Consider the following 19993-nt stretch of genomic DNA (forward strand, 5'->3'; position numbering starts at 1 on the left):
ACTGAAATGGGCGTCACTACCCAATGGGCATCACGCCCGAGGGGGCTTTTTTCATTCTGTATAACGCAACGATGAACTAACAAGAATGAAATCCACGGAGGAACGATCTGTAAATCAGTGCGAGTAACCACTACCTTTTTCAAATAACACTTAACAAACTGGACTAAAAGCAAACTTTAATCGAAAGTTATTTTGATCAGTGCCAGACACAACGTGCAATCTATGGAGGATTTCATAATGTTCTTACACCAGGGAGATGGGACTCAAATACTCAATATTGCTGGCTGATTTGGATGTCTGATTAAGCAATGCATTTTATGTTAATCCCGACCTAGATTACCAGTAGAAAACAAAAACAGTTCAGATTAATTTTTTTAGTGAAAACAGACCCCGCTAGAGGGTGCCATAGCTCTATGAGAGAGACCTGCCATTTAAGCGAAAAGTCATAAATCTCCTAAACTGTTTTTGAACTCTTGATTAGATTTGATATATGAATTACCATACAATCTACAAAATTTTTCAAGGAGGTTTTGCTAAATATTTTTTGGCAGTTGGCATGAAATTTGGTATCGTCATATGAATGATTATCCATGTAAATTGTAAACTAATAATTGCAACATTAAAATATGACTACGATAGGTTTACACATGCATATCTAGCATTTATGAATAAACATACACTTTTCTCTCCCCACTGTTGTACGAGTCTCAAATATCTCAGGTTTGAAGATGATGCCGCAAGGCACATTTGGAATGCTTAAGTAGCAGCCTTTGTGCTAGCTCTTTTTCAGTGCAAGCTCCTATGTCCGTTTGGAAGAGTGCAGATAAGAACGCACCCTCCTCAGAAACGCAGGTCTGCCTCTACTTTTTTACTCCATGTTCAAACAGTTAACCCAAATAGGCATCATGTCTGAGGAGAGGTCACAAAAAGATATAGGACTGTGGAATATATAAGTTAAAAAGTAATACTATCTGTGGCCAAATCTTTAGAGCATTTCAGAGTCTGCACTGCCTGGAAATGACAGAGAGAGAGAGAGAGAGCAGGATGGAACAATAATCCCTACACATTCATGGTGACACAGAAGAAGCTGAACAAGAAGGGTCTGTCCAAATCCACAAACTTGATTCATATGAATGGAAGAAAAGCCTTAGAAGGGGAGCCACATTTATTATTATTATTATTATTATTATTATTATTATTATTATTATTATTATTATTATTATTATTATTCTCGCCGTCATTATCCCGATCACAGATTATTATAAATCAATTGAAGTGACGCACGTTATCTGGAGATACATTCTAAGAATTGTTTTACACCCCATCGTTTTGTTTCCTTCCTGTATGATTATGTCTAGTAAAGCCGAATATTTTACATAATCCTCCTTGTTCATGTTCTTAAGACCCCTAGCCTACTGTATTCGCCCAAGTATTGATACAGCCTGTATCCCCCTGCATTACGCGCTCGCATTGGTTGATTCCAAAACAGAACATCATGGCGATTGATGGTAAGTAGGCCAGTTAAGACGTCTTCTTGAAATTAATAACTTCACAATTAAAAAAAAATGTATTATGCAGTTGACATGGCACTAGTGGGGTCTTAACTGACATCGAAATAAGCTCATTCACATTTAAGGGATTGGTCGGAGGGTGTTAAAGTTTCGCTTCGTGCGCTAACGTTTATGTCGGGAAAAGACTGCAGGTGGCTTAATCTTGAAGCCACATTGTTTGAAAACTGTCAACACGTTCACTTCGTGACTTAAGAACAGCACCCGTGGTGCTGAAATGATATCTCACAGCATACAAGTAAGCGAAATAAAACGGTATGCATTAACAGTTGAGAAACCTGAGGATGGACCATCATGACACGTTGACTCCGCAGTGCATCTGTCCAGTTGTGATTCGTCCGGTTACTGCTCGGAATATCATTCAGTTTACCACTTGCACATGAAACAATGGTGGCCCGTGATAGGGAAAGTGTAGATGTTCCAGAGCGTTAAATCGGAGAATAAATTCGCATTTTAAAAATCTGTATTACAAGACTTTAACATTTCAGTTTCCTGGGAAGATACTATATAGGCATATAGGGGGAACGGCAACACTGTTGCACGACTACATAATGACACCAAGGATAGAGTAGAGAGCAGACATGATGTGATATGCTCTTGTAATTTAGTGTGATGTGAATTGACAGCCTTTACATAATCAGTGTGAATCCTGGTTTATTAACTAGCTTTCTGTAATTTAAATGGATGACACTATCATCCATTCCAAACAATATGACACGGACTGTACCATCACTTAAATAAATAAATGAATAAAATAAGCACGTTCTCTGTACAGTCTCAGGAGCTGTAGAGTACTTGAGCAGTAATTACTTTTCTTTTTCCCCTTGTTTAGTTTTGGTCATTGCATGTGTATTTTTAGGTACCATTCTGCTGCATTTCTAGACACCTGACAAACATTTGTTCATTATTGATAAGATGTGGGGAGTCTTCTGGCAACACTAATGGTTGTGACATACTGTACATATTTTATATGGTGCAGGTGTAAAGACAGCTACACGCACAGATTTCTTTGCAGAAGTCTCCGCAGACCACAGTCTCATTTTAAGCACTTCTATTTTAGTCTGTCCTAAATGGGACTAAAGAGGGTTCAAACGGTTTAAATGTGCTTTGGAGTGCTATCAGTTATGAAAATGTATTCAAATGAGTGTTCTTTATCATTTACAACATTTCCTCTCCTTCTCTTTTTCTTTTTTTCCCTCACATACACATCCTGTTAAACAATGTACTTTACTTACCTATTAGCAGAGCACTTATGTCAATGCTTCAAATTACTTTTACAGCTTAATGATTTTTCAAAGCTCTGGCACTGGGTTTTACTTCATAAACACTTGCTAATTTTATGATAGGTGTAAGTTCATATGAATGAAGGGAATTTTTATTAATCCTTAGGCTGAAGCATTGTATTATGATGTAAGTAAGCACTTAATTTTATGTTGTCATCTGTTCCAGGCTGTTGTCACCTAGAGTGTATTATTTCATTTTTTTGTAGCAAGAATTTGATGCAACCAAAAATGAGGCAACAGACCTGTAAGACCATAATGTTAATATGGCGGACTGCTTGTTACATTGCTTTAAACAATTTGAATTGGGAAAGTGAAATGTAATCCATATTATGAATACATTTTATTTGATAATACCTTGGCTTTTCAGAAAATTATGAAGCACGTCCACGGACAGCCCACAAATCGAGTTTAAAGTCATGTAAAGAGAGGCTTCTGATTCATTAGAGGGGCTGATGGAGAAGTCTGAAGTGTGTGACAGAGGAAGTTTTTGTTGTCCTATTCTGCTATGTTGGGAATGTGGATCTCCTGGCAGTTAAAATGTGATGTGGTGCAGGTCTCAGTCTCGCTGTGAGAGCCCGGGAATCAGCAGAGACTTACACACTGATGCACTGAGCCAAAGCAAGAGGCGGCTGCATTGCTATTGTGGCTACCAGGAGTGCTATACTGATCAGCACAGTTAAGGAGAATGGGGTTCCATACATGTGTCTTCACTGGAATGAACATCGTCATAGGCACCACTGGACTCACTTGCAGTCACATACAGTACTAGGAATAAAGAAAAAAAAAACTCCCGGGAACAGCAGTCACCATAGTGATAAGGAACAGATCTGCAGAATATAGTTTATTTCCACAGGGAAAATGCAAGCATACCCCTAATTGGATAACGTTTTTAGAATATTTTGGTGACTTCAAATAGATTAGGACTGTTTCCCAAATTTGTGATCATTAAAGTATATTTGTTTTCTCTACCCTCTCTATAGGTAGGGAACGCAGCTGTGGAGTACATGAGCTCATCTGTGCCAGAAAAGGTAAAATGTGAGGTCTGTCTGACTGTCTGTCTGTCCATTCTCCTTTCTCATATATGCACAGCTACTCAATAATTAACAAACCCTATTTGTGTGCTTCATGTTTAGTTTGCTTACATGCTTTAACAATTATTTGTGGATCACCGATTTTATAATTGTGAAATTGCGCGTGTCATTAATTCCCATAGTGGGTTACTAGCACCCAGCTACACACACACACACACACACACACACAGACACATGCACGCACGCACGCACGCACATACACACATGCAATCTATGAAATCACTCTGTGAACCTCTCAATACCTCAGCTGATCTTAACAGTCACAACATGCAGTAACAGCTGTTGTCATGCCAACGAAAACTACTGCCATTTAAAACACACAAATTATTCTCTTTCCCACTGATGCTTGATCAGATCGTTATTGATGAACTAATAAGCATGTGTTAATTAATTGGTGTGTGGAGATGTCCTGGGTGTGTTTTACATCTCCTGCACCAGTACGTTTGACAGATCTGATGTAGCTGTTGTATTGTGTATATTTTCATGGGTGGTTAACCACCTTTATTTGTTTATATTTTTTGCTGACGATTCTGTGGTTGCCATTGGTGACCACTGTTTTGCACAGTGTTGGTTCTTGCTGCCCTAGTTTTCACTTGACCTGGATTTCTGCACAGTATAGCACACCGCTATAGAGACAGTCTTCCGGATAGAGTCCTATGTCTTTCCAGATACTGATACAGGTTTCCCAATCAGGTTGTGATGTGACAGGAAATGATGTGGAATATCTATCTGTGCCTGTAATCAAATATCTCTTGCTCTCGCTGTGATACGACCTGTATCTTTCAGTGAAAAGTTTGTGGGGTGTATTTTCACTTGTGTATCTAAATACTTTTTCATTCTCATGAAAATAAACAGTGTTATTATTTGGCCCACTATATCTGAATTATACATGACGTGTCAGGTTTTGAGCACACTTCGTCTACACTAGGGAAGCAAGGATATTATTAATTCAGTGACAAGCTTTTGTTTCTGTTGACCGGATCTTCCGAAAATAAGCGTGTAAACAATGCTGTCACATTGACTGCTGAAGTTTAAATAAAGATGACTTTCCCTTACTCAGAGGAAACCTTCTTTAAAACATCACATTTCAGTTTTTACACCAGCTGGGACAGAGGCCTCTGGACTTGTTTTAATTGTGTGATGGAAATCTTAAGGAATTGCACAAGGAATCCACTTCCTCCCAGTTATCTGATTGCATATACAATTACAGTTATTGTATGGTACATGAATAAAGATATAAACTTATCTTTAACCTTAGGAACTTGAATTAACATGGTTACCAGAAAGGTCTGGTACTAATGGATTTGTATGCTAATATAGAAAATAGACTGAGGATACCTAACCCTGAAATGTATATGTGGAACACCTGTGTCTTCTGGAAAGAAGCGAGAAAAGTTTTTTACATTAACCGTCCTGTTTAGATCATCATTGACACATATAGTTTCAACGTAGCTGTGACACATATTGCTCATTGGGACTGTGCTGTATGTAGATGAAAACGGCTATGGAGAGTAATAGATAGAGTATTAGCCTGAGGATTGCAATACAGTGCAGTGGTCAGGGAACTTAACTTGTGACTCAGAGACTGCACGTTCCACTAGCTGGGGCTGTGGCACTTGATCTAAGCTTAAATTGCTTCAATATATATTTGTATTGTGTGTAATGTTATCTACTGTGTGAAATCTACTGTGAAAGTTGTTCTTGATGAGAGCATCTGCTAAACAACTAAACATGTAAATATCGCTGCAGGAGTTGATTTCTCCCCATGTTTTGCTCTTTGGCTAAATGTCAGTTGTAGTCACAGTGCTGCCTCCGATCATGTAATAAGTTTGTATGGGTCACACAGGCCCATCAGATAATTGGTCGACTACACTATGCACACCTACAAGAGGGGCATATCAAACTTTGGTTACCACAGCATCAAGCAAGTTTTTTGTTTTAGTAATGAGATGTTTGGCCTTTTTAACCAGCTGTTTTTATGTTCAAGTCTTAGGTGTTACAGTGAAATTTTACCATGTGAAGTACCAGATGTGTGTCACCAAATTTACGGCTGTATCAATATATAAATTCTGTGTCAAATGTGAGTTATTCACTGTAGATGTGCTGTGTGTGCAAATCTCATTGCCTAATCTCGTGTATAATACAGCACTGTAACTTACAGAAATTCTGAGGTATTGTGAGACTTTTTAAATTCAGCGATTTTTCAGAGCACTGCTTCTTTTGGAAATATATCCACAGACAGGACTAAAAAAACATTTTTTTCTATGTAAGTAATGAAGAATGATAAAGGAAAGCTTCCCCTGTTCCACGTATCCAAGTATCCACACCAAGATTGCAGTTTTTAAGTAACTGAAAAATCTCAACAGTGGTTTGGAGAGGATTTAATAGGGTATACGATCACAGATTTTTACCCTACCTACGAACATCAAGAAATTGCAAAACAAAGCTTCATTTGTTTGCCTATGAAATGAAGTTGTCGTTTTAATTCAACAATTCCTTACATTAATCTTGACTTTGAACCCAGGAACCTTCTCAGGGTTTTCTCTGTCATCTTGTTTCTTGACCCAGTGATAGACTTATGTTTTATACTTAGCAGAGTTTCTATAGCACCTGCTGATACACCCATTTTCCTGACTGCACCTCCCCACCCATAGCCTCTTCTGATTGGCCCAGTCTTGGAAAAGACATTGTTTTTTTAGCTCCATTCTTTAGCTGCTGAGTTCATGTTACACAAAAGCACCAGTGAAATGAATGAGTATCCGCCTGCAGTAACCATGACCACGAGACGGGCCATCCTTTGAGTCATTCGCCGAAGTGGGGTGCGGAGACCAGTTCCCAATGGTTGCCTGACCAGGTTGAGGCCCACGCTTGTGTATGAGGTGGGATCGCATTGCGGCAATCCTCTGAATAATTCATCCGCTGGTGACATATGCATGCAGCTGACATGTGGGATGTCACCAGAGCCTTGTTGATGCAATTTCCTGCACCGGAGTGAACTGACCTTGGGCCCCCAAGGAAAACGTAGAAGAAGAAAACAGCAGTTCTCCACAATAGCCGCGTGTCCTGCTTGAGTGTCAGTGCAGAAGCTCGGCGTTGTTTCGTTGATTATACTGTTGAATTCCCGACCAGAAAAGTCTTCATCCACCAACAGCACCTGTTCACCAGATGGGCGTAGAGGAGAGGTTGAAGCAACAGGGAGGGTGCGTTGTGAGCGTGTTGTGAAGTGCGCTTTTCAAGGATGCAGTCTGTGGGCAAACAGACCAGCTGGCTCTTGAAGTGGGCAATGTAAGCGGGCACATTTTTTCTTGTTTCTACCTTTACTTCTTTTTGTCTGTCACAAAGAGGCTTTGACTCTTACTGCGTTACAGTCACCAGTGTGGATGCTCTTACGGGAGCCATGCTATCTCAGTTGTCAAGAGGTCAAAGAGGTCTTCTAAGGTCATAGTTAGCTCAGTGTCACGTGAGGGTCAGAATGTCTCTTGAGCTGTTCTTGTGTTTGTTATTTCTTGACTGGGTTTCCCAAAGCATTAGTATAATGTATCCATTTGGTGTGGTTTACAGCAGTATGGAGTGAATTTAAGAGCACTGAGCCTGAGGGTGTAGGTGTGAAACCTACATGGACCATCCTTGCTTTATCGAGGAAGAGACCAAATAATTATTCGATGCAAAATTATACTAACATTTCTAGTGAAATTTATAGTGAAGGGATTGGGCAGGGAACTGGACTTATAGCCTAAAGGTTGCAGGTTTGCTACCCAGGTAGGACAATGCTATTGTACCCTTGAGCAAGGTATTTAACCTGAACTGTTGCAGTATATGTGCAGCTGTATATATCGGTACTATGTAAAATTGCAAAAGTTGTGTCAGTTGCTCTGGATAAGTGTGTCTGCAAAAGTCTTGTAATGTAAAATGATTATGGTTTGGAATGGGGAAAAATGTAATGCTGCAAGCCTTTGCAAACCTTTTCTAAATTTATTTTTCTCTTTTGATGTAATTTCACTAACTTTGAACAGCTGCAGATTGTGGTGTTACAGTATGGTTACTGTGAATGCTGTGCTTGTCGTTGTGAGTGGAGAAAAGATTCCTAATGTTATTCTCTGTTTATTATTGCTGAGAGGTATCGCTCATTGAATATTTGTACATAAACATGGACAAGTTAACAAATAGATAACTATAGATATATTTTTTTGATATGCATGACGTTATGCTGGACTGAATCTTGTATTGTCTTGAGGAAAAGTGAACGGTTGCATTGAACAATACGTTTACAAGAAGCAATGGCTACTCTTTTCTTTAACAACGTATTCTTCGACCAACATGTTGGCCAGGTTAGATGATCTCTTGTGTGTAAATGAAGGAGGAATGAAGTGAAACATCAGATGATAAAGTAAACCGATGTTTCATAATTGTACCTTTGATGTATTTGACATAATCAAGGGTGTGAAATGAGAGAAGATAAGCAGTTTTGCAAGTGTTTTACCCCTTAGAGCTTCCATATCTCTCATTATGCACTGAGTGTAGACTGGAGCAGTGTGTGTACTGGGCTGCATCATATTTTGAAGGCATACATTACAGTGGTGGTATTGTTGATCAGTTCTTATCTGTGGTTGACTAACTGCTTCGGGCGGGGATGTGGAACTAAATTTTATGTCCAGCATCACTCAGATGAAGCTCTGTGTGTATAGGCACAGGGACTGCTAACTAATTAAATACCCCTTCAGGCAATTTAGATTTATTCAGCAGGGACTCCCTCACCACTTTAAGGGCAAGACTGCATATTTTAGGGTATTTGAACAGTATTCATTAATGCATAATTTTTTAACCTCTGTCTTAAAATGAAATCTGTGCCCACTTCTCACTGTAAACGCGACCCAGTCATATCTTTGTACCTGTTAACGGATGTTCATTATCTATTCTAAGTCATGCTGCCATGTATCCGGCTCCTGCCAAATGGCTGAAGCTAAGAAAGTGTGGGCTTGGGTAGTACTTGGATGGGACACCTCTGTGGAAAACTAAGTTACTGCTGGAAGTGGTGTTGGTGGGCCAGCAGGGGGAGATCTTTCCTCTGGTAAAACAAATCTCCGTGCCCCAGTTCAATGATGGGGACATTCTGCTGTAGGAGATGCTGTCTTTTCAGATGAGACTTTTAACCAGGGTCCTGACTGACTGTGGGCATCAAAGATCCCTTATCACAAAGAGTAGGGGGCTCCCTGATATCCTGGCTTTCACAGCCTGCCACCTAATCATCCCTCTGTTTAATTGACAAAAAAAAAAAAAGATCTCCCTCTCCACGTCAGCTGATGTGTGGTGTTCATTCTAGTACAAAATGGCTACCGTGCATAACCCAGGTGGGCGCTACCCATTGGCGGTAACTTAGGTGAATTTCCCGCTCATCACTATAAAAAGTGCTTTGAGCTTTCAGAAAAGGCTGTATAAATGTAATGAAATTCTTCTTTTTCTTCTTCTTCTTCTTATTATTATTATTATTATTAAAAGCCCAGTTACACTTTGGAATGGTGTAGGAGGAGAGATTTCTGTGTTTCCTTCAAGGTGCATTGAAAATGTTTTAAACACAACAATCTTTGCACAAATGAGACAAACACACACACACACGTGCACACAAAGGCATCGTAGGTGAAGAGGCTGCGTGAGGAGTCCACAAAGAGGTGAAAGCAGTCTCTTCTCTGCTTCTACAGAACTCTGTGTGGACAGTGATGTCACCTTCCAGGGATCAAGCAAAGAGGTCAATTAGTCCCTGGTGAGAGATCTGGGTCACAGTGAGCTTTACTTGTGTCATTTGTCGCACATTGTGCCTGTGTGGTTCAGGAATCCCTTGGTTCAGACCCCATTCAACGGTTGTAGCTGTTGCCGCATCTCCATGGTGACCGTTGTGTCAGTCCCAAGCACAACTTTTTCTCTCTTCAATAAACTTTGGGGGTGGGGGGGTCAGTCCAATGGTATGGTCTGGGGGTCTCTGAGGAAGGGCTGTCGCGGCAGTGAGCTGCTACATGCCGTCAAAGTAACCAAAACAGATCACAGTCTACATGATGAACATTTAAGTGTACCTAAGATCTTGCAGGAAAGCAGTGCTGTGGACGGTGCCCTAGGTTCAAATTCCAAGTTTTAAACTTCCCAGTGCTTGAGTTTGAATTGGCTAACCATTACTGTATAGACAATATGTGAAAATGGTTGGACCTTTGAATTCCCATGGCATCTTTCGAAAAATGAGGTGAATGAAACATGCTTTTATTGGCTGATTCTGTCATATGTAACTGCTTTTGAAGACATTCAAAATAGCCTTTTGGAGAGAGAATGTTGTGCTTGGTTGGGCCTTGTTTGTCCAAAAGTATTTTGTGTTGTCTGTGAGCTTTTCACAGTGAATGTGGAGCAGCTGGGGAGTGACATTCACTGACGCTGAATGTTAGGGTTTGAATCCCTGGTGTGCCGACGCTATTTTACCTTTGTGCGAGGCAGCTGTGGAGAAATGCAGCTGTGTAAGTATGTCACGGAGTATGACTGGTTCTTTCTCCCTCTCTCTGTCTCAGTGTCCCCAGAAGTGCTAGTGTTCCTGTCGACCATAGGCATCTTCACCGTCTTGACGATTCTCCTGTTTTTATACGTCAGCAGCAAGCCGTCTGTCGAGAGTGCTGGTGACCTGTCCTGTTTAGATGAGTACAGGAACAATAAGGCACTGCAAGGTGAACCTGTGTGTGTGTGTGTGTGTGTGAGTGTAAGAGAGAGAGAGACAGAGAGTGATGCGTGTTTCTTTGAACAGGACAGACAGTACTTATTTTATAAACATGCTTCCCTGTCTTTTGTTAATAGGAGTCTGTCAGAGTGTGTACGTTACACACTGCTAGCAAAAACACACTGCAACATGTCATTTTAGTAAAAAGTGATGTGCAAACAGTTCTTTTTCAAACTGGTGCATGCCTTTCTTGCACTTGAAAGACTTTTAGGCTTGATGTTAGCTGACGGGCCTTTGCTAGAGAAAATCCATCTTCTGAAAAAGGCATAAATTCAGGAAGTATTGCATTTACAATCAATATCACGTCTCACTATTCTTAAGTCTAAATACTTTCCTAGCAAGGTTCATAATTATAACTTGTGCGGTGATATTTACATATGTCCCACAGAGGCCTTAGCCAGTAGTCAGCAGCTCCCTGATAAAATGAAATAAAAGCCCTGAACAAAGTGCAGAGAACGCAGCGGGGGCTGTGAGGGGAGGAGGGCAGCAGCAACATGGCGTTCTTCAGGAGCTTCCAGCAGAGCCTGCCTTCTGTCTCCTCCATCCTGGACTCCGTCTCCACTGCGGTGGACGACTTGGCCAGCGCCGTGGGTGACGCCACCTACACTGTGAGCGACCAGCTGGTGGAGCAGGTCAGCACAATCATGAACAAGGCTCAAACGGAGGAGGAGGAGAAGGAGGAGGAGAGCGCTGGGAGGGCGAAGGAGGCGTCCGGGCGCACAGGAGGACGCAGGGCGGAGGAGGACCGCTCCCGAGACCACGGGACGAGGCCCGCGCGCTCAGCCGAGGCCTCCGCCAAATCAGACCGCTACCAAAGCCCCGGTGAGGGAATTCGGGAGGAGGGGTGCAGGAAGACGAACACACAAAAGGTAGAAGAGGGCAAAGCCAAGGCAGGAGGCAGAAGGGACATGCTAGTGGAAGAGAGGAGTTCGCACTCCAGCCCCAAAGGCAAGTCCCGAAAGTGCAGAGATGGCTCTGGAGAAGACTCCACGTCTCCATTGCACAGCAGAGCGGTGGGAGGGAGGAGTCAGAAAGCTCAAGGTGAGACCACCTCCTCTTCTACAGATAGGGCTACAAGAAAAGACAATCTGATTCCAAACGGAGCGGCAATCAATGGAGACTGCCAGAGAGACACCCCCGAAGAATCCCCGCCCCCTTATTCCAAACCAGGGAAGGACAGGATCGGACGACAGACAAAGGCAAATGTAAAAGAGAGAATGGAAGAGGAGAAGAGTCAGGAGAAAGAGATGGTCTTCGACACTGCACAGACGCCCAAGGAAACTGGAGCGTTGGAGGAGGAGTCAAAGTCTCCCAAATCAGGCAAAGAGAAAGAGGACACAAAGAAGGCGGCTCGAGCCAGAAAGAGTCAGAAAGAGTCCTCAGGAAAAAACTCTAAGATATGCAGAGATGGTACCAAGAAAGAGAGAAGCAGAGAGAACACTGGTAAAGGTGAGAAGGTGAAGGAACTCTTCTAGAGCTTGGTTTCCGGATCTCTACTCCGCTGAGTGACTGATACCTGTCCTGTCGACTCCTGTGAGCTCTCTGACTCTTCCTGCTCAAGTGTCTCCCCAGGGGCTCCTTGCCTGGAGGTCACATTCTCTCTGTCCGGCGTTTGAAGCATGCATCTACATTTTACATCTTCCTTCATGGGCTTTGGCCATGAGCACAGAGTAACTCCTTTGCCCTCTAGTGGTGTGAGCTATAACTGCAATATATAAGAAGAAAGTTCTGTAATTCACTGATAATAATAATAATAATAATAATAATAATAATAATAATAATAATAAGTGTAGCACCTTTTTTACATAGGAGACATCACAAAGTACTTCGCAGAACATAAGAGTAAACAACAGAACAATTAAGTAGTAGTTTTATACCAGTAACAATAGAAATAAATAAATAAATAACTTAAATTGGTGTTGCAGTAAATTGATATATATATATGGTTTTGTGATGAGTGCTCTGCTTTTTAGTGCTGCTTTATTCTGTTTCTGTGGTGATGTACAACCTCATTAGCACTAGTTTTGATAAGCTCTGACTGGCTTTGATTGAATAAGGTCCATAATGACTCTCTCCCTTATGTTCTTATCTTCTCGCAGATGGGGACTTGTGGGAGTCCTCCTCAGAGAGCGATAGCGAGAAGACAAAGAAGCCGGCGGAGTCTGTGTCTGTGTGTCACTCACAGGCAGCGACGCGTGGGCCAGACTCCCAGAGCCAGCACAGCTATGGCTGGGAGACCCAGCAGAAATACAGCCCCCATTCTGCACAGTGCGGAGGCTACAGCAGTGAAGCATCCACAGAGGAGGGTGAGGCTACACCCAGACACACACACACAAACACACACACACACACACCCACATACACACACACACACACACACACACACACACACACACACACACACACCAGACACACACACCTAGACACACACGCACACACACACCTAGACACACACACACACACACACCCAGACACACACGCACACGCACGCACACACACAGACACACCCAGACACACACACCCAAACACACACGCACACACACACACACACACACGCACGCGCACGCACATGCACACAGACACAGACACACACATACACACACACACACACACCCAGACACACACCCACACACACACGCACACAGATACACACACACGCACACACACACACCCAGACACACACACACACACACACGCACACGCACACGCAGCAAACACAGACACACCCAGACACACACACACACTCACACACACACACATGCACGCACATAAGCGCACACACACACACACACACACACACACCAGACACACACGCACACACACACGCACACAGATGCACACACACACACACACACACACACACACACACACACACACACACACACACACCAGACACACCCACATACAGACGCACCACACACCCAGCACACACACACACACACACACACACACACACACACACACACACACACCCAACACAGGCACACACACACACACACGCACACGCACCCAGACACACACACACACACACACACAGACACACCCACATACACACTCACACACACACACACACACACACAGGACCACTTGATGAACTCTGTCTCAGGCCTATTTCCTTCCACCTTTTTATATTGCTGTGGATGTATCCCTGTCTCTGCATCCCCCCCCCCCACCCCACCCCACCCCACCCCACCCCAGCAAACTGCATCCAGAGGATAAGCCGCGGCCACGCGCTGGAGGAGCAGCGTCCGCCCCCCTACCAGGACGAGCGCGGCGGCTCGCGGCGCTCGCCCCGCCAGCCCGCGGACGCGCGGCGTGGCAAGCGGGAGCCGTCTCGCCGGAACGCCCCGGCCAAGCGCCGGTCCCACGGCGGGGGGCGCGCCAGCGACGGCAGCGACGAGCGCGAGCCCGAGGGCCGCCAGAAGGGGCAGGAGGAGGACGTGCCGAGCGACAGCACCGCCGTTCTCGGCCCGGAGGTCAGAGGCTGCTCAGCGGGTCACCCGGACCTGTGACTACTGTAGTAGTTTGTCCTCTGCTTCCCATGCTGATGTGAAAGGGGATTCCCCGACCATCCTCTGTTGGTACAAAACCCAGACTTAATTCCCAAGTAGCCTATTTGGATCATATTTGGCAACTGGTGGGAACAGGTCTGATTTCTCAGAAATAGATGCCAGGAACAGTAATGTAAATGTTAATCTTAAATATCAGGCGTTCTTAAAATATCTTTAAAATCCTAAATATCAGGTGATCAGAGTCAGAGGGTATATTAAAAATTTTAATCTTCCACAGTAACAACAGCCCCAAGAAAATGTCAGTATACTGGATGATGTTGAGCTGAAAATAGAAATATTACCTTCAATCTAATCATTGCTCTCAATCTGTTTTCTTAATTTTTTCTTGATTGATCTTGATTAATCAAGCAGAATAAATTTTAATTGGCCGAGACCAATGATTAAATTGCTGCCTCTTCTTTTTCAAGCTGAGCCGTCACTGCTGGAAGTGGCTGAGCTTCTTAAAGAGTAATTACACTCTAGATCAAGTTTTTTTAAGCTGCAAACGTGTTTGTGTGCCTACTTTATAATGAAACATTTGAATCCATGCCATTACTTCAACATTTTTGAAGTAATATCATTTGGCAGGAAGAATGTGAAAAAAGCATCTTTTTACTGCCCTCTAATGTTTGACATGTTCTTTCTGCATTGCACCGTAGCTCCGCCCCAATCATGATGTCAAAGTACCTCTTTGGAGGTGCTACTACACCATATAAATGTCAATCAAGATACTGATCAGTTGGAAAATTGTTGCCGCGCCCACAAATTTGTTTACTTTTTTAAACTCCAGAGCACTGCCGGCACCCGATTGGCTAGATTTGTTTTGGCGTTTTCCAACCAGAGAAACATTGCGGCCTGTTTAGAAACTTTCTTATCCTCCACCTAAACAGTTCCCTAAAATATGTTTCTGAAAAATCTGAGGTGGGAAATGGGCCGTGTAAGTGCTGTATCTTGATTCATATTTAATCTGCGATCACCCTGTTTAACCCTTTGATCCAGGTTTTATGAGCCAGGTGCGGCTATGCTGTACGCATTCATTTGTATAGAGAATGCTTTATACACATGAGATGGACACACCTACTCCACCCACCCCAGGAAGCCTTTTTTAAAGATTGTGTGGTAGGTGGAGCCAGGCTAAAACAGTGAGCGCAATTACTCTTAAAGAGGAGTGCTACTGAATCTAGAGGGGCACAGGCATAAATTAGAATTCTTTTGCGGTAAGCACTTGGCACATGGTTAACATTAGGTTTAGCATAGATAGGAAAGACCAGATCATTTCAAAAGTAAAGCCCGAAGGATCTTGTAAGGACTTGTTGAATGTCCTTATCTCTGCCGTCTCATTAGTGATAAAATGCCAAGAAGCTTTCCGCTGTCATTTATGAGTCCCAGGCAACACTTGTTTTGTGAATTTAAGAAGGCTCGTGGGACTGTGCACTTTTGATTCATTTGTTTTTGTTTAAAATCCAATCACTGAAACATTGTGTCACTGAGGATTAATTAAGGCCTATTATTATGATAATTTAATGGGATAGAGATGTCTTAATGGCTGCTTTATTGCCTAAATATTTGTCTTTCCGACTGAAGTGCTTTATTTAAAAATTAGTATATTCAAGTTGATATTTTGAGCTGGAAATCTTCTCTTATTCTCTTGTTCTCAGAACACTGCGATAAAGAGCACTTTGGCCTAAAATCTCTCTCTGTCTTTCTCTGTCTTTCTCACTCCCTCCCTCCCAGGATATGTCAGCTCATGGGTCAGCCCTGCTTCTCTCCAAAGGTTACGAGCCAGAACCGCTTGCCAAATATGGCACCCTGGATGTGGCCTTCGACTACGACTCGGGAGAGCAGAGGCTGGCGGTCACGGTGACGGCGGCGACGGACATCCCGGCCCTCAGACGCACGGGGAACGTGTCCTGGCAGGTGCATCTCGTCCTGCTGCCCACGAAACAGCAACGGGCCAAGACAGGGGTCCAGAAAGGCCCCTGCCCCGTCTTCACCGAGACCTTCAAGTTCACCTGCGTGGAGTCCGAGACCATCGGCAGCTACGCCGTCCGCTTCCGCCTGTACAGCGTGCGGCGCATGAGGAAGGAGAGGGTGATGGGGGAGAAGGTGTTCTATCTCACCAAACTCAACCTTCAGGGCAAGATGTCTGTGCCTGTTACCCTGGACCCTGGCTGCACACTCAAGGTAAGTAGAGGGAAGCAGTCCTCCTGTATGTGTGCACGTGTGTGTGTGTGCACGTGTGTGTGTGTGTGTGTGTGTGCGTGCGTGTGTTTATGTGTGTGTGTGCCTGGGATCATGTAGCATGCTGGCTAATGTCTAGCTTGGCAGTGTATCTTTCTTCTTTGATAACTGAAGGAGTAAGTAGCCATGCAGCGACATGCTCAACTTTCACTGTTCATTGGTGTGGGCCTGCCAGCAGGGCTGTGGGTCCCTCAGGAGCGTGTCCTGCAGCGAAGGGGTGTCGTCCTATCGGTCAGCGGGACAGACGTCCAGGCCTGAGATCCTCCTCGGGCTCCTCTACAGTTCCACCACCGGCCGGCTTTCCGTGGAGGTTATCAAGGGAAGCCACTTTAGAGACATGGCCCCTGGCAAACCACCCAGTAAGTAAAGCGACTTTAGCACTGAAAGACACAGCCGCAAGCAGCAGGAAATGTGGGCAGAGCCACAATTTCATTTGGGTGGTTCAGTCTTGTGAAGATTGTGATTAGCTTGATGTTGTGAATAGCCAGACTGTGCTGGACGTGTTACAAATTTAGCCTTGTTTCGCTTTTACATTTTGGTAACATGCTGCAACCAGTTCATCAATGTACCAGGGGGTCTTGTGAACCCCTTCTGGACTGTTGTATGTTAAAATATGTTCTGACTCACATACTCTTAACGCTGGAGCCACTTAAAGCCTTGTCTCTGTGCTTTCATCTGCACTTTTTTCAAATAATTTACTATTATACCTTTTACACAACTTTTTTCCCTTTCTTCCCCCTTGTCTTTCTCTTGCTCTCTCTCTCTCTCTCCTTCCTCCTGCCTGTTCTCTTTGATGTGTGTGTGTGTGTGTGTCCTTTGGCTTTTCGCCAGCCCTGTCTGATGGGCTGTTCTGTTGCCTGAAACACTTGATAGGAGGGCAGCTATATATAATCCCCGGTGAGTTTCCACTGTCTGCTCTTCAGAATGTGGTCATACAACAATCAAATCAAAATGTACAATCAAATTCATTTGAAGGAAAGTTATTTTAGGAATTGCACGCAATGGCTGGAATTTCTGGCCGTTGGCATATAAGAAACTCAGTATATGAGAGAAACAGCTTGGGGAGGTGAAACCACTCATTCATTATTCATGTTTTTCAAAGGATATAATTTAATTGAATATAATATTGAAAGGAATTAAAAGCAGGCACTGCTCAAAAGACATCATGAGTATCCTCAGTGCTGTTATTAGCCAAACACCAAGTGCATTCAATCCTAATTGACAGACTTAAAAAAAAATTTTTAGTAACCCTTGTTCTGGGTGTTTTGAATACCGTTGCAGCCATGAAGTCACTGCCTTTCCCTCTTTTAGAATGCCAAATTTGACTGTCACCTTCCTTCGCTGTTTCCTCAGACACGTACGTGAAGCTCAGCATGATGGACTCAATGGGCCAGGAGATGTCCAAGTGCAAGACGTCCACCTGCCGAGGGCGGCCGGACCCCACGTACAAGGAGACCTTCGCCTTCCAGGTGGCGCTCTTCCAGCTGTCGGAGGTGACGCTCCTGCTGTCGGTGTACTGCCGGCGGGGAGTGAAGCGCAGGGACCGGGTGGGCTGGGTCTCGCTCGGGCTCAACAGCTCCGGCGAGGCGGAGACCTCGCACTGGGCCCAGATGAGGGAGGCCGAGGGACAGCAGGTGTGCCGCTGGCTCACGCTCCTGGACTCCTAGTCCTCCTCGTTGGAGGAACGGAGTGAAAGAGCGGCGTTTTAGCTCAACGGGAGGAGGCCAGGCCTTCTTGCAAGTCGCAGCTGGGAGCGAGGGTCCCTCGGTCAACCAGCGAAGACTGAGGTGTTTTTAGCGAGGAAACGCTTCAAACAACCCTGCCAGAGGGAAGCTGGCAGGCTGCTGATCAGTTTTGCGAGCAGGAGCAAAGGGTGATTTGGCGCAGGCTGAACCGACGGAGGACTGGTTCTGTTCACAGAGATGACTGTTTATTTCCGTAGGCCGACACCGAGCTGGAATAATACAGGGTTGGACTTAAAGGCATGTTTCGTCAAAGCAGTACAAAAGAAAATCCTATTTTTAATTAATCAATGGATTAACAAGGAGATAAGTAAATCCCACATTGATTAATTTAAGGACACGTGTTAATTCAAGGATTCCAATACTTTAAAAAAGTAAATGTACTATGTTCCTGCACGTTTCAGTGACATTTCTGTCGTTTTATACAATACTGAAATTGATTGTCTTTGGTTGTGCTTCTATGATTCCAGCCTTCATCAGACAATGTGCCAGAAATCTGAGAGGCAAATCACAGGCCTTATGCAGAACAGCTAAACATTGCACTTTTAACAGTGACATCAATAAATTATTGTAATTAAAAGAAAATAATTAAAAGAAAAAGTAATTTAAGGTAAAATGAATAGTTTACATTTTGTAAAGTATATTGAATTCTCTTCACATTATGCAGCCAAAGATACTGATGGTAAAATCTGTAACAAAGTGAATCAGGCACGATGGTCCTATGGAGTAGTTGGGCCTATGCAATCTCATTGTCGTGCTGTGTGGGATATTGATGCAATGTGGATTTGATGATGATGTCAAATCAGCTGGTACTTGCTAATTACTGTTTATTTAATCTCAAAATGTTTTCTCCAATTTTAGATTCACGATGAAATGTTATTTTTTTAATATCATGGTAGGTATTCTTTACAATATATCACATTTTAAGTTACCGCCAACCACACTGTGGTTTTACTCTTTAATTCTTGGTATGTAACCTGTCATCTGTTTAAGCATGTCCATGCTAAAATGTATTTTCAGTTAATATGTCATAAAATGTAAATGGTACATACTATATTATTGCTTATAATATAGCATATTTTTTATATAAAATATATTACTAAACACTAGATATATTTTGACAGGCTTTTTCATACAGCTTGATCTCAGCATGCACCTTTAATATTAATGTCATTCTTATTAAAGGGAACTGAATTAATATGTAATGTTTTATTGTCAAATAACATTTTTGAGAATACAAAGAGTGGGATGATGTTTTCTTAGCAAAACAGATTGTTGCTAAAACAAGTATTAATAATAAAATAAATGCATATTTCTGATGATGTGAATTCACAGTTGACATAAATGATAATCTTAAATAAATAATGCAGAAATGGAAGGTTTTCTGTTGATAAGTTGCAAGAGTAAAACTGTTGTCCTTTTTCCCTTAGTCGTGACTGTGTTTTAATATTCAGATTTTTACAAAAATGAAACCAAACAAACAAACAAATAAATAAATACATAAATAAAATCAATTGTATCTCCACTTCATTGATTATTTTAACTGGTTCTTTTCTGATGTGCCTACTATTTATAGAAGCATGCTTCAATTCTCAAAGCATAAGAACAAACATCAGATGTGAATTATAGAGGAAGGGCTTTCATAGCAATTCAAAAAGATGACATTTTTTCTTAAAATAAGGCAGCATAGAAACCAACATCAACCAAAGGCATTGAAAATAATATCCAAGCCTGCACACACACACACACACACACACACACACACATAC

At 42.9% G+C, this 19993-nt stretch overlaps 1 protein-coding gene across 5 annotated transcripts; it reads left to right on the top strand.

Annotated features, from left to right (window-relative positions):
* The first annotated feature begins 1100 nt into the window (after positions 1-1100).
* On the top strand, positions 1101-19738 carry LOC135257212 (synaptotagmin-14-like). 5 transcript variants are annotated; one of them, XM_064339719.1, is made up of 9 exons: positions 1101-1508; positions 3832-3879; positions 10488-10640; positions 12790-12996; positions 13889-14166; positions 15976-16425; positions 16658-16841; positions 17314-17379; positions 17836-19738. In XM_064339719.1, the coding sequence occupies exons 1-9, from the start codon at positions 1496-1498 to the stop codon at positions 18147-18149; spliced, it is 1713 nt and encodes a 570-aa protein (XP_064195789.1). In that variant the 5' UTR covers positions 1101-1495; the 3' UTR covers positions 18150-19738. The 5 variants fall into 5 exon arrangements, with proteins under 5 accessions (XP_064195789.1, XP_064195788.1, XP_064195785.1 ...); XM_064339715.1 differs by lacking the exons at positions 1101-1508; positions 3832-3879; positions 10488-10640 and adding an exon at positions 10830-12139; XM_064339716.1 differs by lacking the exons at positions 1101-1508; positions 3832-3879; positions 10488-10640 and adding an exon at positions 10830-12139 and having other exon boundaries at positions 16661-16841.
* Positions 19739-19993: the final 255 nt, after the last annotated feature.

This window comes from Anguilla rostrata, chromosome 6, assembly GCF_018555375.3.
Source record: "Anguilla rostrata isolate EN2019 chromosome 6, ASM1855537v3, whole genome shotgun sequence".
In the NCBI taxonomy this organism is placed as follows: Eukaryota; Metazoa; Chordata; class Actinopteri; order Anguilliformes; family Anguillidae; genus Anguilla; species Anguilla rostrata.